General features: G+C 37.0%; 1 protein-coding gene across 2 annotated transcripts in view; it reads right to left on the minus strand.

The window, feature by feature from the left end:
- GAK (cyclin G associated kinase) overlaps nucleotides 1-25,046 on the minus strand; it is a 69,417-nt gene that overhangs the window by 19,806 nt on the left and 24,565 nt on the right. Inside the window, exons 12-22 of one of the 2 annotated variants that reach the window (XM_039724046.1) lie at nucleotides 17,346-17,395; nucleotides 17,111-17,259; nucleotides 13,349-13,471; nucleotides 11,458-11,591; nucleotides 10,012-10,206; nucleotides 9,263-9,380; nucleotides 6,826-6,905; nucleotides 6,291-6,484; nucleotides 4,178-4,336; nucleotides 2,929-3,399; nucleotides 810-980 (exon numbers count right to left, since the gene is read on the minus strand). In XM_039724046.1, the coding sequence (XP_039579980.1) occupies nucleotides 810-980; nucleotides 2,929-3,399; nucleotides 4,178-4,336; nucleotides 6,291-6,484; nucleotides 6,826-6,905; nucleotides 9,263-9,380; nucleotides 10,012-10,206; nucleotides 11,458-11,591; nucleotides 13,349-13,471; nucleotides 17,111-17,259; nucleotides 17,346-17,395 (1,844 nt within the window). The remainder of the gene's footprint in view (nucleotides 1-809; nucleotides 981-2,928; nucleotides 3,400-4,177; nucleotides 4,337-6,290; nucleotides 6,485-6,825; nucleotides 6,906-9,262; nucleotides 9,381-10,011; nucleotides 10,207-11,457; nucleotides 11,592-13,348; nucleotides 13,472-17,110; nucleotides 17,260-17,345; nucleotides 17,396-25,046) is intronic. The other variant, XM_039724047.1, reaches the window with a different exon arrangement.

The raw sequence follows: 25,046 nt of genomic DNA on the forward strand, positions 1-25,046 counted from the left end.
AATGGACTGCACCCTACACAGACCTGTGTTCTTAGAAGACTGTATCCTGTGGGAAGCACTTATACATAAAGAGGGGACAGAGAGCAGCAGAGAAGAGCCTTCACAGACTGGTAACAATCCAAATCCCTATGGAGAGAACTCACACTTTTCTTCAAAAGTTGGATTTTTAAAAGCTAAAACACTAGTACTCTACCACTCCACCATTTTTGCAAATGCCCATTTCTCCTTAAAGAATGATGGGAAGACTGAACACATCACGAAGATTTTTGTTTAAAGATTAACAGATTTTAAAATAAATGTATGAGGAAAAGGCTTCGCCAAGAAGATATCAGAGAAATGAAACAAATAAGATTAGAGTATTACATAATGTACTTTGTAAGTATATTAGCAGAATACATTCAGGTCAGGAAGGTGCAAGCTAGCCTCAGCCAGCACTTTAAGAACTGGCTATATTACAACTTGACTTGCTCATTTGTTTTCCAAGATTTTCAGAAAATCTTTAAAACCTGAATATAGTGAACATAGCATATTATCATCTATAAAATAAGTTTCCAGATGTTTGGACACCCTCAGTTATGAGATCATTGAGAGGAAACTCCAGCTCCTAACATATTATCATAAATAATAGCATGACATTTTACAGGAAATACTTGCTTCTTGGTGCATTTGCATCTGTACTTCCAGAGTACAAAGCTAATTAAAACAGCAATCACAACAAGTGGATCTATTAAGTCACTAATCCACTAAGCTGAAAGACAAATGCACAGAAGAGAAACTGTTGAGAAACAGAACACCAGAAGCACACTTACCTAAATTTAAGAAATCGGAGCTGGAAGAAGGTGGAAGTGAACTTTGTGTGGAAGGAACTGTATTAGCTGTAGATGTTGAGGTTGGATTAAGAAAGTCCCCAAAGAGGTCTGGACCAGACAGGGCTTGATTCTCTGAGCTTGATGACATTGTGAATGGGTCAAATGGATCGGCTAAAAAAGAAGCAGAAAACAAAATTATCTCATTACAAATCGTAGAATAAATAAAGTTGAAAAATACTTACTCATCTGAGGGCAAACACAAGAAACAAAGCTCATGCTAGTAACTGCAGCAGCCATCCGTGAATTTTGTGTGGCAAAGAGTAACCACCTATTCCTTCCCCTAGACAAATGAACTTTCACATGGTACAAAAAAGGTCTCAGCTATACATGATATGAACAGCTATGTCTTCTAAAAAAAGCAGCAAGACTGCATACAATTCAGCAACATTGTTAATTTCAGCCATTTAAGACACATCTACAGTTTGCACGACCATCTGACACACAGAAGAATTACATTTGTTAAATACTCTATAATGCCAAATCTGCAACAGATTTGAAGAAAATGGACTATTATACTATTAAAAAGAATAGGAAATAAAATGTTCATACTACCATTCAGACTTGAAGGCATTGGCGATTCTGGGGGAGAAAACACGTCAACCCAAGAATGAAAACCAATAGAATTAAGACTTCAGCAGGTCTCTACTGATCCCAATGAAGAAAAAACTAACTGGAAGAGTATTTATAGTCAGCATGGAGCAACATGTGACAGTCAGCTGGAATCAGGGCTTCAGATATTCCTGTTTCTGCTGCCCTCTAGGGTCAAAACCCCTCAAGAGCCCAGGGAGTCCTGCCAGATTCACTCAGAAGCTGAAGAGAACGAATAATCTTGCTGTAATACCCCAGCACATCCTCAGGTAATGACCACACTGTACAGGACTCAACAACATTTCAAGCAAATTTACTATAGCATCACATATAAACAAAACCACAAGTTTGTTGTGCAAAGCCAAAATACAAGTGGCCAAATATTCTCACTTCTGCAAGTATCTCTCTTAATTCATTGAAAAACACTAAATGAGAATGACTACAACAATGAGATATATACATGACTACTGTTCAGATATTTCATGCAATAGACATGGCTAAAGAAAGAATGTAATGAAGATCTCCTTTTATAGAATTCTACCTATGTAAAAATGGTCAATTACAATTACACTTCCCTGACCACAGTAACAAAGCTCAATAGTGAATTGCCTCAAAATAAGAAGACATCTTAAACGATCTAATCACTACACTCTAAATACCTCTAGTTGTCTATAGATGAAAGCTTTTAGTACCTATGAATTATCTTTTTGCAAATAAACAAAACTCTGTAGTGGTTTCCCAGCTTATGCAAGTAATATTCCCAGAAATTTTACCATTAACTTTAGGCAGAGAATTGTTAGTCCCAAAAAGTGACAAAGAGATGAGTGTCCACTGGTAAGAGGAAGAGAATCTCTGAACTAAAACACCTTGCTTAAATACCAAATAGACAGCACTATGTAGCATTCTCTTTAAGGATACTGACTTGATAACAACATCAGTAAAAACATCTTTTAGCAGTATCATTATCCTGGTTTGAACAATAATCCACAGATTTCCAGTTGCTCAGCAGTCTTATGTGATTAACACTTAAAAAATCCCACGCAGACATTTGACCTAAGCAGCACAGCTCTACACATCTAATGCCATTGCTTTAAGTAAAGTTCAAATTATGACAAGTCTATGCCTCAACAAGGAAAATTATGGATTTAGAAAAGGATCTAGCATGCAACATTCATATAGGAAACGTAAAAATTCCTTAAGATACTGAATTCCCTTGAAATTCAAATTTTATACTTTTCTATTTACAAGAGTTTAAAGTTAATAGGATACTGGCAACACAACAGAATAGCTGGATAATGTACAGGAACTTTTTCATGCAGAAGTAACACTTATTCTATTCATAGTTTTGCCACAGACTGACATGTCTTCACCATTCAGCATCTTGAAACACAGTACTTACTTTCTAAGCACAATGCAAGCAGCTGTTTTCATGTGTTGCCAGGTGACAAGTACTGATATATAACTTACATACCTGAAGACACAGCTGCTGCTGAAGATGAACCCTGAGTAGCAGCTGGATGCTGACTGCTGAAAAAGAAATCTGTTCCTTGTCCAAGAAGATCTCCAGTGGGCTCATTTGAAACCTGTGACACACTGCTCACAAACAGGTTGTTCAACAAGTCAGCATTACTTGATGAAGAGTTTATTTCTGAGATAGGTTGTTTCTGTTCTGCTGAAATATCAGAGTCTAGTCCCAGCAAGTCTACATTCTCTTCAGGGAGAGATTTTTGTAATGGCGCAGATGGAGCTTCAAAACTGGCCTCAAAAAGCAACTCTCCCTCTGGAGTAGAGTCTTTCTCATCAACAATTACTGCACTTCCTTCATCTGGAAATGTTGGGAACTCTTCATCTGAAGGATCACTCTCTTCCCTGTCATCAGACAGCTGAACACAATCATTTTTAGATGAACTGTCCTCTATTCCACTTTCTGTAGTTTTTCCTTCTTGAATAGATAAAAAAAAAAAAAACAACAACATCTTTAAATAACCAGCATTATTTCTTCTGACTAGGGTAACAGAAACTTTCATGGTGACATCATATGAAATTAATGCCTAACTAACCAAAACTTATATAAGAACTGATGAAAAACGAACTACATGCTGCCTGCCACCTCTTTGGAAAGGGCAGAAAAAGAAGCAGCTGACTACCATATTTGCCACTCCACAAAGGTAGGCATTACAAATTTTTTCAAAATGAGACTGACTTGGACATTCACCTCAGATCACTATGTGTCTTAGAGCTTATAAGATTTCCCAGTAACCACTGCACTCAATAGATGCATAAGCAGCTGCTGACATTTTTAACAACAAAGCAGCAACCAGAAAAGGGAGTTACAAACGTGCTATAAAATTACATTTTCTTAGTCCTACTTACTGATCTGGACCCCACTGGCTAGTCTACCTTGTTTCCTCTGTTCCTCAGCCAGAGTGGGGCTGTGGGAGTGAAAAGCTTCCTTGCAGACCTTTAAGGTTAAGATTTTTACAGAAAAAGAAAAATTTAGCTCAGCATTTAAGTTATACTCAACACCAAACCCCCTTACTTGGTGTTTATCCAAATGAAGCAGAATAACTGCTTGTTATTCTGCAGAGCTCACTCTTTAAATCGCTTTTCCTCATGGTTAGTGAATTAGAGACTTTTGCTGCCTAAGAAGGCTTAAGCATTCACTGGAAGGCATACAAGACAAACATAAACCACACAGTACTTCAGAGGAAAACCTGTACCTTTCCAGTCCAGAGAGTGAAAGAAGTTGTTTGCATCAGTACTACCACTGTGTGGGGATTCTGTATCAGTAGGTGCACTTTCTGAAGACTGCTCCAACTGGGATGCCTCTGCTTCATATTGTGCAGTTGAACCTGGCTGTCTAGGCAACTCTGGTTTCCCTATAAAACAAATTTAAACCAGAGCCCTTAGAGAGAAACTCCTCATTCCTCCATATGGCAGCTGATACTTGTCTTTCAAGCTGACTGCTGTAGGAAGACAATTATCTCCAATCTATTGCTCTGCAAATTCAAATTCCTGCCCCCACCATTTCTAGTTAATGCTAAGAAATTAGCATTAACTTCTTTTCAACTCCAAAAACTGGTAAAACCCAGTTTTGAACTAGGACATTAAATCACAATCATAGAGTAAAACTCAAGCATTCTATTTACATTTGTAGGAAAATGTAATTAACACCTCACTTGTACCAACCATCCCCTAAAACACACAAGAGCTACAAACAGTATCTGCAATAAGAGACAGAAAAACGCAAATGCAGCAGTAGAGAAACCCAGAATATGCAAAGCCAGTGAACAACATGGAGTAGTTAAAAAAGGGGTGTTACACTGTATGATGCTATTAAGTGTTTCTTATCTTTCTTATTTTACTGAAATCAGGTATTAAGTGATTCTTGTGTAAGATTCAGTTGCACTATTACGTACTGCTGTATCACCTCTCAAAACCTAAGTTTCCTCAAGCAAATGAAGAAGTTGTGTTCACAGTAAGATTAACCTAAATTAAATAGAAAATGGTCTAAATCATAATACAAGCAACACATATCTGCTTAAAAGAAAAAAAAGGCCAGCAGCAACTATCTTGTATGAAAAGATATGTACTTGAGATGTACCACATTAACAGCACAGGGTAAGATCTCATGTATCACTAAAATCACCATAGTAATCTTCATCATGCTTCTTTATCCTGGAAACACAGAGAAGGCTTAAGAGCCTGAATGAAAACGTCAAAGCTAATCACTGATACCAGGAGAAGAAGAAAGATACTGAACAGCATTAACTGCAACTAATGCTAATGCAAGCATCTACAGATAAATACAGGTAATAAAATAGTGTCCGCTGGAACATATTAGGAGAAGTGCAGGAAATTAATTACAATATTACATGGCTACACATAAGAATGTTGATAAAAACATTCTTACCTAAAACCATTTGTGAGGAATGCTCACATAATTTTAAGTGAAATTATACTGGTGCCAGTTTAGCTAAATAAATCCCATTCAAGACATTGTGCCTACAAATACTGACTGTTACAATTCCATTTGCTAGAAGTGCCTTCCTGCAAATGGCCCATTCATAGCTTTGTAAGTTATGAAACCAAGCACATGTAAGCACAGTAGAAGTAAGACAGGTATAATTATAATCCTCATTACTGGAGGATAACTTAAGCTCCTCCACACAATGCATATTTTTAACTGATATATGAAAAAACTCCAAACCTTTCAAATTTCTTTCAATTAATGGAACATGAAAAATTAAACAAAAGCCTCAAACATTAAGTACATTGAAAACCTTCTCTAGTTTTTCAATGGATTTATTACCAAATTTTGATAAAATCTCTTGCTGTTCCTCTCGGGTGGAGAAGAGGATCTTGGGATTCAGTCCCTTTATATTCATGTTATCCCAAGGTGGCTGTTCACAGCTGGGCCTATCTCTGGGCTCCACCTCTACTTCCAGATTGACTTGAAATAAATCAGGGTATTTCTCTTGTATGTCACAGGCATCCAGATCATACCTGTAAAGACACAGACAAGAAGTTTCTTGATTCTGATGGCTAACTGGATTAGATCTACTGCAGTCCAAAACAAAACTCTAAAGCAATTAGTATAAGGCATTAAAAATGCTGTATTTGTTTACTTTTCCCATTTTAAACAGGTGGTATTTTTGTACATTGATCATATCATGAACAAAACATTTCATTTCCTTAAGGTGAGTAAACAAAGACTTTTTGCAATCAAAGTAATCTACTTCCTGCACTGACTATATTTCCTCTCCCCAGTATATGTTGATGTTTGCATTGAAAACCTTCTCACATTCTCTAGTTTTTCAATGGATTTATTACCAAATTTTGATAAAATCTCTTGCTGTTCCTCTCGGGTGGAGAAGAGGATCTTGGGATTCAGTCCCTTTATATTCATGTTATCCCAAGGTGGCTGTTCACAGCTGGGCCTATCTCTGGGCTCCACCTCTACTTCCAGATTGACTTGAAATAAATCAGGGTATTTCTCTTGTATGTCACAGGCATCCAGATCATACCTGTAAAGACACAGACAAGAAGTTTCTTGATTCTGATGGCTAACTGGATTAGATCTACTGCAGTCCAAAACAGACCTCTAAAGCAATTAGTATAAGGCATTAAAAATGCTGTATTTGTTTACTTTTCCCATTTTAAACAGGTGGTATTTTTGTACATTGATCATATCATGAACAAAACATTTCATTTCCTTAAGGTGAGTAAACAAAGACTTTTTGCAATCAAAGTAATCTACTTCCTGCACTGACTATATTTCCTCTCCCCAGTATATGTTGATGTTTGGCAGGTTAAGCAGTTTCAAAGACAACTTCTTCCAGTCTCCTACAAAATGGTGTCAACGTACTTGGCAAATTTCACTGTAGTGGCATTTCGGGGCACAAAGCCTGTATGGAACTGAATCTGAAACATCTTCATTGAAGCCATCTGTTGAAAACAAGAAACAGGAAACTGCATAAATCCACATGAACAGTGTTCTGCCTTTAACATAATGCAAAGTATTATCAGTATTAAAATATTTTTAAGTACTTGCTTTGCTACAAAAATTTCCATTTAATTACAAGTATACTTTATCTTGTAAGATTTAAATGCAGTTGAGACAGAACATAAATAGATCTATTACTAGCACTAACAAACCAGAAGACCTTCAGTCAGATATGTTTCATCACTAACCTCAAAACAGACTATCAAAGTCTAAAGTATTTCCAGATCCTGTTCTGGAGGCTAAAATTGTATGACCCTTGTTCTTTTTCTGAATAGAATATGCTCAGAAAAATCCATTGTGCAATATGCCAACCAAGAAATATATGTACATCACATACAAAGGAATAGATTTAAAATAGTTTTAAATGTACCACATTTAAAAGGACACTTCAGAAGGCATGTAAGGAGGGTTTTTTTGGTGCAACTTCAAGTCAACCATTCATTCCAGACAGAATTCCAGACAGCACTTTTGTGAACTGACTCATTTTAATCTCTCAACTGTTCACAGAAAAAACTACTTTCCCATGCCTGATGGGAATACGAGTGTCCAGAAAATGCTACTACAGAATATTCAGGTAGCTCCTGATCTTGCACAAATCCAAATTACAGCTCACTGATCAATGTAGCCTGAATTTGTTTCCTAGCATTAGTCACAACACCTGTAATATAGTCTTGCCAGTCCTTACAAATAAGTCATGCAGTAGTAGTCCAGAAAATATGATATAACAAAACTGAATTATGAAAGCTTTCCTTATAAATGAGTATTTACCGAACATCATAGCCAGAAACCAAATAATACAAAAAGCATTGCAACAGATTAAGGTAGGGTTGATCCTTCCCCTCTATTCAGCACCAGTGAAGCCTCAAATGTGATTGCAATGCCCAGTGCCAGGCTCCTTAGTACAACAGAGACATGGACATACTGGAGATAGCTTCTCTGATTCTTCCATCCCTACCATAACTTTCCTAAAAGATAAACTGAACTCTCTAATTAGCTGTGATAAAGTAGAAGACATTCATAATGTCCAGCTCTAAACACAGGAGAAATCTTGAAATGTGGTGGTTAATCTCTGTAAGAGATCTGTAGAGTACTTTAGGGGACAATTTACAGCACATAAAACTTTTTTATGTGAATGACACATTGAAGTTCCATCAAACCCCCAAACCCAGATCATCACACACTGTTGATGCATCATGTGTTATAGCTGACAACTAAGAAAATTCTAGTCTTTTCTATCAGTGAATAAATGCCAGAGAAACCACATCAAAGAAATTCTATCATGAACAAAAGTGAGATAGTACAAGGAGTATAACCTAACCTTGGCTAAATTTTGTCAGTTTTATGCCTTTCTCCTGACGACCTTGAACAATACAGTAGTTATTTTTGCACATTAAGGAATCATTTCACCGAGTTTTTAGATTTAAGGTATTCTGGAAGGTCTTGTTGAACATGACAAGATTTGATACCTTCCTACTCACAAAGCAGAAAAAAAAACCAGGGGGAAAACAATTTCAGTAAACACTATGTATGAATACACATGTATGTCCCTTATGTACCAAAACTGTCTGAAAAGCTGTCTTATCAATTTCCACAAACGTCCAAGCTCTAAACTTTTTGCTATCTGTCCTTATCTTTTACATAGATTTCCAAGTTTAATTGGGTTACTTATCTAGAGAAAAAAGAAAATGCCTTTCTTTTTAAAAATATCAAGACAGGCTTCATTAATGAGTTTTTTGTGATCTTGCAATACATTTGCATCCATAGTTGAATTTAAAAAGGAAATATGCATTCTCCTTAGTAGAACACAGACAAGTAAGAAAATTAGCTACAAAAAACTGAACATGACTTTAGAAATAGGCTATAAAACCACATGGATTTTTCTAGCCTGTTTTGTACAGGCAATCTCTGGAATCCCACTTTTCTGTTGAGTGGTATTTTTTCTTTGCTTGCAGTTTATGTGCACAGCATTAAAAAGTTCTGGCTTGTTGTCCAACTTAACAGGTAATAACTGCTGCCTCAAAAAAAACTGGCTGGGGACTTTCCTTACAAATATAACAATTATCAGTACTGAAGTACTTTCCAGAAATACTTACAAAAGCATCAACATGTACAGCATTAGGAGTGGATATACTCAGAAGGCTTGAAAAGGTTGAATTCACAAGTGAATGAAAACCTCAAACATTTCTCAGAACAAAGAATAGTAAATAAAGCAAAGTACTCAGTAGATAACTAGTAGGTTACAAAACTGCAACCAAAAATAAAGCAAATCTTCAATTCAGGCTCTTAAATTTATCATTACCTTGGCTTGTAGTCGTCCTCCTAGAGTTGACCTGGCATGATAGATCACAATGAGAACATCTCCTTGGACTGTTATACCCAGTGGGATTACTGCCTTCCCATCTTCAATTTTAAATTCCCTAAAGAAAAAACAAACAAACAAAAAAACAAACAAACAAAAAAAACCAAAAAACAAAACAAAACAAAACAAAAAAAAAAACGAACAAACAAACAAAAAAAAACATAACCATAGTCAATTTGGTTTAAGAAGAGATTAAATAGTGTTACTTTAGATTTAGCCTGCTTTCCCCAAGGCCTTCAGTAGCTGAAAAGCTACAAGGATTTCAGTATTCTTTCATTTTTATGATTACCCACATCCAGCAGTGTTAGTACCATTTGCAATTGTGCAGACACCAGAGCTGTACAGGGCTGATATGCAGTCACCTTGCAGCTGCCATGCCTGGGGGATCCTTACGCTTTTCACGACTGAGACATGATGTTATGCTCAGCACAAGTACATCAGGGATCAATGTTCCCAGTCTTACTTCACATGGAGTGAGAAGAGCATCTTGCTCACTGCCTCACAGTGTCCAGTGTGCCACCCCACCATCACCCCCACTGTTCAGCAAGACCAGCTGCTGTAACAACCACATTCGCGATTCACCTTTTGAGACCAGCTAAAAGGGGACAGAGGAATCTAGAAATATGTAAATGCTAGAATCTAGAAAAACAAAACTTTCTACTTCAGAGCAAGTCATAATCGGTACTTACTTCATTTTGTCATATTCCTGGGAGGTAGTGGTTACTCTCTCGTCTCCCACATAAACCTCACAAAAAGGCCTGCAGCCATTACGCTGCTTACTGAAAAGCGGAACGGGAGTCATGACAATTGACCTGACCAGGATGGGCTTGCTGTGAGGAATAATGGGTTCTTCAGCCATCATGTCACACATGTACTCAATGTATCTGCCAAAACCAGATGGCACTCATTTAGTCAGAGCACAAAATTCTAAGAAACGGACGAACACATAAGCAAGTTACATCTTACCCAGTCACTAAGCATTGTTAACAGTGAGACAGTGGGAATATTCACCACCACCTCCAGCAAACAGATTTTCAGATCTGATAGAATGACACAAAAGGGTCTGTAGCTTTACATATAAGGACTTGTAAAATAAACTAGTTACTATTTCAAAGTAACTAGTCTCAAAACACTAATCTAGGAAAACTATTTATTTTGCACCTTATACATAATAGATCACTCAAATCTTCCTAAAGGCTTTAAATTTGTCCTGATTATTATATATTATTTTGTGGAGAACTCCTTAAGTATACACGAACTAAATGTGTACAAAAAACAGAATTTGTCATTTATACTGAACTAATACTTGATTTCCCATCCTTCGAAATCTAATCCTTTTTTTCGGAAACACCCTTGCTACCAGGGTTATTCATATCTATCAAATTAAGTCAAACAAACAGTTTAAAACATTTCTCAAAGTATATGCAAGTCACCTCTACATGCACTCCAAAAAAAAAGCACACTAGGCATGTTTATCCAATTGACAAAAATAATTTCTGGTATTCCCTCAGAGCATGCAGTGTTCTGACATAATAAAACCTATTGTAATAAACTAGGAAGCATGAAATAAGTTCTTACACATGTGGAAGAGGATTTTATAATTAAGAAGGAAACACCCTTGCTACCAGGGTCAATTGTTATTCATATCTATCAAATTAAGTCAAACAAACAGTTTAAAACATTTCTCAAAGTATATGCAAGTCACCTCTACATGCACTCCAAAAAAAAAGCACACTAGGCATGTTTATCCAATTGACAAAAAATAATTTCTGGTATTCCCTCAGAGCATGCAGTGTTCTGACATAATAAAACCTATTGTAATAAACTAGGAAGCATGAAATAAGTTCTTACACATGTGGAAGAGGATTTTATAATTAAGAAAGCATTCTAAAGCTCTGCATACCCTTGTGTTCACTCCTAACACTTCTTCACCACAGGGAATAATTGATCCATTTCTGATGGGTACTTATACAGGCTCAGAAAATACAGAATTACCTTTAATTCACGATACAGCAAAATACTTGGGAAAACAGATGCTTGAACACAGACATTATTGAAATAATTTATCTTTCTAAAGACATCCTATCCATATCCAGAATTGAATAGCTACTTGCTCCAACAGTACCTTACAGTACCTTTTATGAGAAGGCCAAATGCCAGGTGGACAGCGTTTCATACTGAACATGTAAACAGCAGCTTCAGCAGTAGTGAAGAGACGACAAAAACACAAAAAGGAACAAACTACAACAGCAGATGCTGCTCTTCCATCCTAGTAAAAAAAAAGTAGATTTGTTAGTAAATCTAGCAGAAAAAGCATTATCGAAGTTACTGAAGAACATCCCATTAGGTATCCTATATCCTATAATTATTTAATGTCATGATGTCCAAAGTCTAGTGCCAGTATTTGATTTGAAGTTTGTAGTTGAGTGTGAAAGGTTTTCATTTAACTTCCATGCCATACAAAAGATATTACACATTACTTTCTTATTCAAATGTGAATAATTACTTTAGCTTAACACCAATTGAAATTTTCAATTTATGTTCTTTGCCTTACTGTACTACTACCCATTTTTTTAGGTTTGTTTCCTGGTTGCTATCTGAAATCCCAGAACACTGCTATTTTTGACTGAGCCATGGACTTCTGCTGCAAGTAGAAAGACTCACAAGAACTAAATCACACTGAACTCTTTAGACTTCTGTCTAAAACTGTTAAGAGCCTGCCAAGAAACAAAGAGAAAGAGATTAAAACTGGGCTTCTTTCCACAGGAATCCCTGCTACACACATATCCCAGATACATCCCTGTATTATAAAAGGCAGAAGATTTGAAAGAGATAATAGTTGACAGAACAGGGCTTTTCCAGGTTTGTGGGCTAGCAACATGGAACAGAATATTCTTCATAGATTTCTTGAAGTTCTGGTGTACACTTTACATCACATCTGGCACAAAGCCAGGTATATACAAAAGTTTGCCTCACAAGTGTGGAAAAGAAATTAGTTAGGTACCTTGAACAAAACACTTCAAGGGAAATATGTTACAAAAGCTGGTGTTAACTCATCACATCTGCCTCTCACCTATTTGACCAGCAATCATGTGACACTGAGGTAGCAGAAGTATCGCATTAATATAGAATTAAATGCCTAAACTCAAAGCAGCACTGAAAATTATACTGGCTTTCAGGAGCTGACATGAACTGGCTTTTTACTTGCAAAACACTACATAACTCACAAATATGATTTGTCAGATTAACAAATCTTGGTTTTGACTCTGATAGTGATACTCCGTATTGATGGCTATGCCATATCACCAGACAGGTTTTGAATGCTTTCCAGCAGCATTGCAAGTATTGTCACCTAGTCACATTTCACTTTTTACTCTGCAGAAAAATAAAAATGACAAAATTTCATATGCAATTCTCTTAAGCAAATGTAAGAGTGACCTAATTTTCAAAGTCTGAGCAAAGCATTCTTTAAATTCATTTCTCCCCCTACCATGTTTGTCATGAGGCGTCTCTATAGACAGTTTTATTGCTTTTTTAGGTTATATCAAAGTTAATACTACTTTGGAGAATAGTGAAATCTACAGAGCAATCTGCTGCCAGCAAAAGCAGGTAAACCAGAGGTCTTAGAGTCAGTTTCTAAAATTCTGTGGCTACAGATTACATTCTAAATGGACAGTAATGGGATATGCAGTATACACCCATCTAATCACACAGAAAACAAAAAACAGAGCAAATATTGAAAGAGGAGAACAGATTCTTTTTCTTCCAAAAGATACTTTCCCTTCATACTGCCTGCATACTGCCTTCCGCTCTAAATGCAAGCAATGGCTATATTACCATGCCAATTTCCCTAAGGAGAAAACTGATGCAAGTGACTTCCCTGCAAACATAGCAAGAAGGAATTGACCCTGTGGTATCCAGTAAAGAAAGCCAGTAACAATCACAAATGGAATGGATACCAGCATCCTTCTTCACAATTTAAAGCTCTATTGAATAAAGCACTTCAGACTTAAATCAAGTTCTTACAAGGCAATGCACAATGCAAACATTCTTCTGGTCTTGTTTCAGCCATAAATGCATGTTCTTGCATATGCTATACAGATTCTGAAGATTTGGTGCTCGTCTTGCTGGCCAGCCACATTCAGAAACCTGCAATGAGAGAGACAAGAGACGTGAGAAACAGTATAATATTGTCACATACACACAGCTTAGGTTATGCAAATGTCTATTAGGCAATTTTACACTTGAATGCCATGTTCATGTTGAAATTAAGAAAGACACTCAAAAAAATCAGTGTTGCACAGTGTAAACACCAGTTTTTAGGATGAAGTGCAATAAAACTACAGTTCTGTCCACAAATCTCCTGCACAAGAAGTATCAAGAACTCAGATTACTGCCTGAAATATTCTTAGAGCAAGGAGTAAAATAAAACAGCTTTCAACATGATTTGTGCACATATACTTAAGAAAAAACAAACCAGAAAACCCCAACAACAGAAAGATTAGGAATCTTTTAATATTTTTCCTTTGTTCAAAGAGCTTGAATGGTTCAGTAATATTCCATTTACAATTCCTGCTTCAAAACACTTACAAAAACTCAGCTTCACTGCTAAGAATCTATATCCTTAAAATGAATTGTCCAGTAAGGATGTAGGAGATAAAACTTGATTCCTGGGGCACTTAAAACACTTAAAGAGTAGATATATTAAGGATTGAGGAAGCAAGTTACAAATTTAGCTTTTTGTATTTTAGTCTCAGCTGTAATTGCCAGATATTGAAGACCAAGTTTTCTTATCAGCAACATGTTTTCCTATCTAGATAAAGAGTTCAAGGGTTACTCTGAGATAAATTACCTTAACTGATTATCACAAAAAACTGTTTGTGCCAAGCACAGGAAAATAGACTGAAATAAACAGTCAAAGTCTCCTACAACTTTTCATTGTACTCTAGTATTTTAATTTAAAAATAAGGCCATTTCAGAAAGCATCACTTTGCAAGAGATTTAAATTGCACATTCCTTTGTTAGTGCAAGCTTATGTAAAGTCAATAGAAAACAAAGAAAAGCTGAGGCAAAAAGTCTTTTATATCCCTGTTCACCACAGGATTCAATGTGGGCTTCAGTGTACCTCAAATATTATAACAGTAGTGTGTGGTGGTTTCAGCTGGAGTAATTTTCTCCATAGTAAATAAGGGAGGCTGTGTTTTGTATTTGTGAGGGAAGCAGTATTGATAACACAGGGATTTTTTTTAATTGATAAACATGGCTTAGACAGAGTTAAGGTCTTTTCTGCCTCTCACATCACCTCACCAGCAAGCAGGCTTGGGGTGCACAAGAAGCTGGGAGGGGACACAGCCAGGACAAGTGACCTCAGCTAACCAAAGGAATATTCCACAACATAGGACATCATGTTCTACCCATAAATCTTTGGAAAAAGAATGGAAGGGAAAACATTCAGAGTGATGATGTTTTGTCTTCTGAAGGAATCACAATGCATGATGGAGCCCTGCATTCCTGCCTGGCATGGGAAAAGGTGGATGAATTCCTTGTTTTGCTTTGCTTGTACCTGTGGTTTTTGTTTTACCTGCTTTTATTTCAACCCATGAGTTCTCACTTTCACCTTGTGATTCTCCACCCATTTCTACCAGGGACGAATAAGCAAGCAGCTTAGTTGGTGGCTGAATTTAAATCACAACACCACGAAAGAATCATATTGAAGGGTGGCAGCTTCAGACCAGAACACAGCCCAACAAAAGTGTATTCAAAAAAGCAAAAAGGGCTGACTTTCTTCCTTTTAATTTCCCATTTACTTTCCACTCAAACACTAGGTTTCCTACAAGATGTAACAAAAACAACATTACTTTCTGTTTCTTTAGCTGTGTTTTCAGCTCCTAGTGTCCTGACAGTTAGCAGAATTATGGACAGTGCACAAACTCTCAAAGCAACCTATTCCAAAAAGGACTCAAAACTAGCAGAGAAACCAATTTCAAAACTACCATTAATTTTAACCAAGATTAAAGAAATTTGTAGATCTATACAAATATCAAACAGCAAGAAATCAATCATATGTCATTTCATAAATACCTTCTAAGCAAAGTGACATAATAAAGATTTTTAGAAGCTGTTCTCCTCTGATCATGTTTAAAGGTTTGCCATAATCATCTTTTACCAACATTAAAGTAAACCTAAGCTTCTTCAGATTCCTACATGGCTGCTTTAATCCAGCACTGAACAATGAAGTTAGGAGTGTTGCTAAACATCTCAATTTCAATAGGCAGGTAAGAGTTCCAAATTCAATTAGAGTTTGTTTCCAAGTAAAGTAACTGCCTTCCTAAATACTCCTAGACAATAAAGTGGTCATGAACCTGTAATGTTTAAACTAATTATGACCTACTATGACTTCTTAACAAACCCAAGATCATATTACTATTCTTAGTACCAACACATCAGAAATACCAGATGTATCGACACTTCAGAGTTGCATAACAAAAAAAAAAAATCACTGGTAAGCAAATTCCCAGTCACAGAATTTATCATTCCATAAACAGAGACTGATCACGTTGCAAGATGTGAAATAAATCAGTTCACCACAGCAGTCTCAGACTTTCCAGCAATCTAGTGCTAAAAAGAATTGCTGAACATTTTGCTTTGAAGTACCTGCTACAAATAATCATGCAGTAGATTTCCTGTGTAATCAAGATTTTTTGCCTTCCATCTTGAATAGCCTCTGCCTGAACCTCATATTGAACCAGATACACATAAAAAAGCTGATTGCATTCATCCAAAGAGACAGTAATTTCAGGTATTTTCAGTTTCAGTAAATTCGGGTTTCTTTCAGGTGTGACAATACTTTTCTTGTTTACAAGGTAACAAAAGGAAGTGATAGTTCTAGAAAGAATACATTAAATATACCTCACCCCAACATTTTAAGTCAACTCTGGTAACTGAAATAATGCTAAGTATGGCTCTGTATATTAAGGCCCAAAAGGCTTTATTATTCTGTAACCAATAATGGTTCTAGACTCTCTTCTTGGCAGACAGTATTGTGTGGAAAGGGCATGATCACTACAGACTGCTAAGGTGCTGGACAACTCACAACACAGTAACAGTCCCAACTGTTGAGCCAGGACAGTTGAGTTTTACTTAGGGGCAAACACTGAAGTCCACTATCTTGACACCTAACAAGATGTTCTCAATGCCTTGTCGCTGAATTAGGCAAATGCCTTCATATTAGTATCAGAGAGATTGCCAGGAAGGATAATGGAGGCTCAGGTAAGCCACAACAATACTGAAGATGGTGGAAACAATCAGACAGCTATGGCTGAGTCATATGGTAGTCAAATGGTAGGCAGTGAGACAAAGAGAAACTCCAGTGAACAGGTTATGAAAATCAGTAACCACGTCCTTGATACAGGAAAATAGTAGAATATAGGAGAGATTGACATTTTAGTAAGACTTTCATTACTTTAAGTATTCTCCACTTAAATTTGAAACACATAAGGTACATGAGCATGTTTTCAAAGATATTATTATCCTAGAAAAACAGACTTTAGTCTGTTTAAGATTAGTAAGATTTTTTAAGATTAAAGACTAGTCCACTACCAGTTAAGTTTGGTTTTAAACAAAGGACAAGGAAAATATAGGTAACTCTCTGACCTTGTGTTTACACTTACTGTTTTGCCATCTTTTTGATGAACTTACTTTAACCTATTTTACAATAAAAAGCTGAAGGTATAATGAAAACATTATGTTTCAAGGCCTTTCAGAGAAATACACAAAAACTATACACACCCTGTTATGGAATCTTGAAGGCCTGTATGTTCTTGGAGAGAGATTGTACACAGCATAATGGCCAGGATGTTTAGAGTCCAGACACAACCGCACATCTTCTATGTTATTTTTGATGGCAGATTCTACACCTTCAGCTGGAAAGGACATCACTGAAGACAGAACAAACAGCAAGTGAATTTTTTCATGCATTAAGAGCAAGGAGAAATTATGTTTAACAAAGATATAGATATCATACCAGCAATTCTGGAAGTGATGTATGATATATCCAAGTCTCCTTTTGCATAACTGAAAGAGAAGACATTGGTTATAATACTGGAACATATTACCATTCAAAGTGTAAACCAGATCTTTCCAGTGGCACCCAGCTTGAGGAATAATGCTTCATTATTTCCATCTGAGACTTGTTATTTCACATTTAATTCACATTTCTAGAGTTTCAGAACAGAGCTTTCAGAACAGATACTGTGTTTAAGCAGTTACTCATTTACATTAGTTGCCATCTGTGGATTTTGTACAGATACCTTTAATCTTGAACTCACTCCTCTAGCCTCTGCTCTTACTGATAAAAATGCACTAAAGGGTGTCAGTTTGAAAGCCTAATGATGATACATTAATATCCTTAATGAAATATCTCTATGCTTAAAAGAAAGACTCCTAATTGAACATCAAAGTTTAAATTACATTACCCTGGCATGTTACTATCTATCACAAATGGCCATGCTGCCCAATATCCAAATTCCATATGGACAGTGTTAAGAACATTTCCCTGTCTAGCCATTCAGGAAGGACTCTAGCAGCACACCTGAACCATCACCAGACCTGTCACTGCCAGGACTGAAGCCCCTTTGCAGCTGGAGAGCCAATGGGTGTCCTGCTTGACTCCCTACACACCCCACACTCACTCAGGAAGACCAGGTTTCCTTACCAGTCCCACCCCAGGCTTCCCATAGCAGAGTCCCAGATTTATGGTTGCTCAAAGTAATTTAATCCACCTGCACCAACAGAGTAACAGCTGGAACTGCTGCCTCCCAGGAGGGACTCCCAAGAAAGTAAACAGTGGGCTTTTATACCCTCACGGTTTATGGGTGCCAAAGTCTGGGGTCTTCCTGCTGAGTCCTTGGCTCCTGCAGTGCCTCAGTGTCTGGTCACCTGCCTGGGTCACAGCCCCTGTGCCCTTTGCTGTGCCAAACACTGGCAATTCCTGACCTCTTGCCTCAGGCTCCCAGCCAGAGCTCAACCTGCAGCTCCCACTGCAGCTGCACACCGAGCTACCTGCACTCAACACTGTGGAGAGTACCACAATCTCCTTCCCCATTTAAATAATTCTTACAAAAATTCACTTCCAGAACTCCCATAAGCAAGCAAGGCATCAGTCTTTACTCTTCTCTCTCTCATACAACTGTGCACAGTTTAAAAGTGCAGCTTTTTAAAAAAATCTCCCTGTGATACAATTCCCCACACCTTTACCTAATCATCCACATTATGTCAACAATTAGCTAATTTAAGACCACTATTACTTTTTTGTTTCTATGGTATCTGCTATGTAGCACAATGAAAAAGCAAGAGAAAAAAAAACTAAAGAGAGCCAGTGCAGGCCAACAACCTTGAGTATAACCACACAGGTCTTCACTCCTGACTGGCAAAATAAGGACAAAACTCACCAATTTGATTTATACTAATGGGTGAATTTGATTTACACTAACTTAAATATCTCAGTAGCCTATTAACTCCAGAATATCAAAATGTCATTAAAACACTATGATGCATATTTAATTAATTCAGAGGCACTAACAAAACTTCTGTATCACAACAGAATTTCAGGACACTGCTCAGAAGAGCCGACTAGGATACTGCACTCGAATTTTGAAACACCAAGAAAGAACACTAAGTTTTGATTCTTTACTGATTGCTAGTAATGATGGAGGTAAGAGGGATAAATTAGAAATATACATTGTATATATAAACGTATATTTAATATTCAAGGATAGTAAGCAGGATTATAGATTAGGGAAGAAAAATCTTCTGAATGCAATGCCATTTAACAGTATTTATGCAGAATGACATAATCAGTGTCCTAGCAATGACAATGACTCATACTCTCAAACTAAAACCACAAGGGACTGAGTCTCACTAGACATAGCATTAAAAAAATAAAACAAAAACAAACCAACGTAAAACCCTCAGCTTTGAGATACATTGCATAAGGAGGTAGACAAATGGGCACAATTTCAAAATTTTTTGCACCTTTGGAAGGACATGCTTCATCATGTAAGCCCAGGTGGTAATCTTGCTGCAGCCAAACGAATTAAGGCAGAAATTTACAATCAGAGATAATAATGATTGCTTACTAAAATTTGTGATGGCTGTAGTCCTTTACAGAGATGAGAAGTGTCAAATGCTATTTGTTGATTACATCCAGCAGTTTCAAGCAAGAAACATGTAATCATTCTAATATCAAATTTTTTTGGTATCAAGGTAAAGGACCACAGCTGTAGAACACAGAACCATTATCCCTTCAACACTGTAACACCGAGGTTAAGCAGTGACTTGCAACACTGGCACAGAACTATTAAGAGCATAAAACCAACAGTACTCACACCCATTCCCTTGAGAAGACTTTCAGAATTGACTTCTTACTACCAACACCACTCAACCAAGCTTTGGTTTTTACATTTGTCTAAATTAAAAGGCAACATCAGGAGCATGGATCTCACCACACACACATAGATGTAAGAGTGCAGTTTCGTATGTCAACAACAGAGCACAGCATAGCCAACTTAGGCTTTATATTTAGCAGGAGTATTCCAAGTATGTGACTATTACATTGAAAAAGCTTCAGAATTTTTGTGTAGTTTTAATTAAAATGAAGTTTCTTAACTGTAAAATCAACACAAGTCTCCAGAACACCACCATATCCTTGAATTCATTGAACTTTATTCTGAAAATTTCACAGTTATTTCACTAGTAAGACCTGAAGACAAGGTACTGTTTTCAGCAGTGTTGTATGTCAGAATGGTAACTAAGATTTCTTTAAACAGTAAGCAGGTGGAAAAAACATGTATTCTTCACCTTGTTTAAGCATTCCTATGCATTTAAAGATAAAACTCTCTACCTAAAAATCACAAATAGGGCCTTTCATATCCTTAACAGCAGAAATTTCATTCAGATGAATGTTTTTCTAGAGTTTTGCTAGCAGGTTGTAACAGAAGAAAAGCATGCAAACAGAAACATACATAGAGTGTTCTCAGTCTGTAGTCCAACATGAGAAAACTGTGTTCTTTTAAGGGTCTAATTAAGCTAAAAAAAAAAAAAAGAAAAAAAATATGATATGACACCAATATTTAGTCACTTTTCTGATCATTCAGACTTCTTCAAAACCAGGACTACTTCATTGTGGGACAGGACTAGACTAGTCTAGTCTCTGTATGGAGGCAGGGGGCTATTTCCTCACAGTATCTAATGGGGGCCTACAAGAAAGCTGGAGAGGGACATTTTGCAAGGGCATGTAATGACAGGATATGAAGGAATGGCTTTAAACTGAAAGAGAGCAGATGGATATTAGTCTGGTCAAGTGGAAGGTGCCCATTGCTCAGGGGTTAGAATCAGATCCTGCTTCCAATCAAAACTACTGTTTGAGTCTATGAAATGAAGCAAGTAAGACATGAATTCTGATTTTTGAAGAATAAATATCAAAGCAAAAATAAGAAGTTCTAACTACATGTTAAAAATTTCTCACTGTATAAATGGTTGGCATTATCATTCTTGCCAGAGACTAGATGCACCTAAAGACAAAAAGTAATATTAAATAAAAGACTATTCCAGCAAATTAAAAACAATGGAACTAAAATTAGCAACTATACTCACAAAATAAACTAGGTAACATACAGAACAAAATTCTACAACAGTACCATCTGTTTACTAACAACTGAAGATAAAGAACAAAGAATGACAGACTAACCAGCACAGCTACAATGTCAGCATATAAACCATTAAATTAAATACTGTCCTAACACTAAGCAATCTTCCTCCAGACATCTCTACAAGATTAGAAAAAAAAATATCTATTAATCTTGTTTTTAAGTTTACTTTTTAAAATCCAGGAAGAAAAATAACACTAAAATTCACATCAATCTGTTCCCACTTGGTTTTGCTTCATGAAACTGAATTAATCATGCAACTACCTAGTGCAATGCAAAGATCTATGAAATAAAATATTAAACAAGAAAAAAAATTACCTTTAAAGCCAAGAAAGCAAGCATAAAAAGCAGCTAATTGTTCCTAGATTACTACATTATAATATTTTCTGCAAAAGAGATTGTTCTGACAAAGCAAAGGAAGACTGATCACAAGTTTTGGCTGCTGCTTTCAATACCAGTGAAGATCCAATCCTTAAAACACTTAGCTATGTTTTTTGACAGGACATTTGTAACCTGTATGGATGCAGGCCTCAGTAAGCATAAAACCTGGTGCCCCAAAAAAGAGCACAGAAGCTCCACAAGTGAAAAAAAAAATAAAAGTGTTCTTTTAGAACACTTAGCAGAGAAATGCTGTGGCTGCACAGCTGAGGCTGAGCTTTCAGGCACATATGGGCACATCTGCTGAATCGAGGCTCCCATCTGTGCAGATGGTGCCACTTCATAAAGCAATGCATATCCTCTCCATCTCCATCCTGGTACTACTTGCTTTTAAGGCAGTTTGCAACAAGAGGGCTGAACCCCCATTGCTCTTTGTCTTCTCACACTGCATTTGCCTGACCTGAACCTGTAACAGAGGTTATGACACTTGCAACTGAGGTGGTCTGGGGGACAATGAAGGTAGTCCTCATTTACTCTCCTGTTCCAAGCAGCCTGTAATGTGTGTTTCAGTTTTCAGATTCTATCATTTATCAGGACTAACAAGAGACCAAAATTAAAATTAACCTAAAGGCAGCTACAGAAAATAAAAAATTAAGGTTTTTTATCACAACAACAAAATACTTAAATCTTACGCTGTAGTTTGGATTCAGCAAGATAGAAGTCTGTCTGCAGACAAAGGAAGTAACCCTGTAATTCAAAAAAGCAATGATAAGTAGGAAGGAAAGAGCCTACCTAACGAAATTATAGACTCCAAAAGTACTTAAGTGGGGTTAGAAAATGCATGACAAAGAAGAGACATTTTAATTTTTAAAGAATGTCTGCTTCTTATGGTGGTTGAAGAGTTTTGGAAAGGCAGTCAAAGATGCAACAGCAGAAGAGGTATTCTCACACTGCCGATTGTATCAGTTATATCCGCAACACAAGTTTGTGAAGGCAGAGAATGAATATGACAGAAACAGACATGCCCTACAGCAGATGCAAACAAAGAATTAACAGTTCAGCTTGATTAAAACACAGTTTAAGAATGCACAAGCCCAGTGGTGGAACTCTCAGCAGAACATGGAATGTTAAATGCTAGCAATGGTAAAATACTAAAGGACTTAAGCCTACCTTAGGCCCTACAGAACAGTAAGTACTGGTCATGTTAATTCATGTTTTGCCATTTCACTGTTAAACACAGTAAGGATTCAAAATATAAGGCAATACAAAGAAGGAAAACTACACAACTCAGTGTAGCAGCCATAGGGCCTGTGAGGCCTCACTGGCAGTCAGTTGCCTAAGATAAGAAGTGCCTAGTCATGATGAGTGCACCAAAGAAGCTCCTCTTCCGCCTTCAGACTCTTGCTACCTCTCTATACAACAAGAGGTCATTTTCGCTTTGACCTTTACTATTGGATCATTTCCCAAAACCCTTATACCCTACATAAACCTCTCTTTCTGCCCAGTTCTGCAGAAGAGCTGTCACTGTGGCCTTTTGCAGAAGTTGCCAATAAAGACACTTCTCTGGAACCGCATACAACTCTTCTCCTCTCTCTCCTGCATCTGCCAAGGCACTTAGCAAGCTAAGAGCTGAATTCACCAAAGAGCTGAGCTTACTTAAGAGCTGAGCTGCTTGCTAAGATTGTCTACAGCTGGGAGCCTGCTGAGGGACCCAGACAGGTTGTGCTTAGCAGGACTTTGCTATCTGGGACACCTATGGCAGCTGGGCTTGGAGAGACCCCGAGAACCCCCGCCATAATAAGTAACTCAAGACTGCTAAACAATATTGATAAATTACAAGTGGAGAGAATTTGTCTTTCAACTACTAGAAAAGTAAGTATTAAAGTAACTGATTCTCACTAGCAGAAGTACATGCTTGGAGCATTTCCTCTTTTTTTCCCACTCCTCAGCCCAATGACTAAATCCACTCAGATAAACCAAGAAAAGAAAAACCCAGTTGTATGGAGACAGAGGGTGCTCCACAAAACCAAGATTTGCTTATGATAGCACAGAACTTAACAAAAATCTGACAGTTTCACATATTGTGTCAAAGGTGATGGTCAAGAGTCACCCAAAAAAAACCTTTATTCAACCAACAAAGTCCAAAACATCTGAGATGGACTGATCTCCTCATGATCAATCTTGGGACACAGCATACCGTGTTTGACAGCCCTCTGTCAACCCACCTTCCTCAGTAGCCTGAACAGGTCTCTGGCTAATTGATCTTATTTGGATATGACAACATACCGTCCCACTACAAGCTGCAAACTAGTATGAGGTCAAACAAATCCGTATGTGACTTTCTGTAATTCAAACAAATGAGGGAAAAGTAGTGAGTTTTCCTTTGGCTAATATTTAGTAAGTTCCACAAGCCATGCACTAAGCTGTTGCGTTCAGCCACAGAACACTAACTAGAGACTGAGAAGAGGCATACTAAGTTTCAACAATAAGACAGATGCAAGACTTACTTTGGGCAATCACCATAATCTAAACAAACAGTTGTGGAGAAGAGCATGAGAACTGAACAGAATCTTTTCAGACAGCAAGTACTCACTGTCCAGTACTTCAGAAGTTGCTTAGATGAGTTCTGCAGATGTGGTTGGATGTACAGTTACTGTTTGATTCCTTGCCCACTACACTTACTATGGAAGCAAAGGAAATCACACAAAGGAAAAAGCTACACACATCTGTAAGGTAACAGAAATAAAAATAAGGTGTAGGCACAGCACAAGCCATTCCATATTAAAAAGACTATTTTAGACAGTTCTAACCCATCGCTAGAAAAGGGAAAATCTGCACAGGATGAAATTAAAAAAGAAAGATTAAACTTCCAGTAGCCTTTAAGGAAGAAAACACTTGCAAGAGCAGGAAGAGAAAACTTCTTCAAACATAACTAAGTGATGAAGGTGCACACAGAAAGTCATGTGGAGTCAAGAGAATAAGCAAGTGAAGTGTAGGAGTACTTCAGATGCATGTAGAGTACAATAAAAACATAGTAACATCTAATAGACAGCCATGGGAAAGTAGGGCTTGTAACTTTGTCAAAACTGCTTTTCATAATGCAACAGTTTGTTCCCCTTGTACACGTCCCTATCCTGTGTTCATGTGGTTTTCCCAGGGAGAAGAGTTTAATGCCATTATCCTAGTTACTTCTATAGAATACTTAAGGACAAACCAAAGCAGTGCAGCTTTTGCAACTTTTAAAAAATAAAAGACCTGGTCTTGCTAAGCCATATTTAGAAGTTTTAACAGACTAAGCGTAAGAGCCAACAGTTAAAAACACACTTGAAGTGGACACAGAGGTGCAGTATCTACAAATCTAACTTACCTGATCATTATAAATACTTTGGAGCAGTATTTATGCACAAGAAACACCTGAATTCTGAAAAAAAACCTACATATGAAGAAATACATTTCACAAGCTGTAACACAATATCCTAACTAAAGGACCACAAAACCTACAGTGAGAAATAGAGTTTAGTATTCTTTTGGAGGCTCTACTTCAGACAACATATTCAGTAGTGACTTACCTGCTCTTATTTTTAAGAGTGTGTAGAATTTTATTATGAGTAAAAATGTATAAATTGTACAGACTGATTAAT

The sequence above is a fragment of the Passer montanus genome, unplaced genomic scaffold, assembly GCF_014805655.1.
Source record: "Passer montanus isolate IOZ18808 unplaced genomic scaffold, ASM1480565v1 scaffold52, whole genome shotgun sequence".
Lineage (NCBI taxonomy): Eukaryota > Metazoa > Chordata > Aves > Passeriformes > Passeridae > Passer > Passer montanus.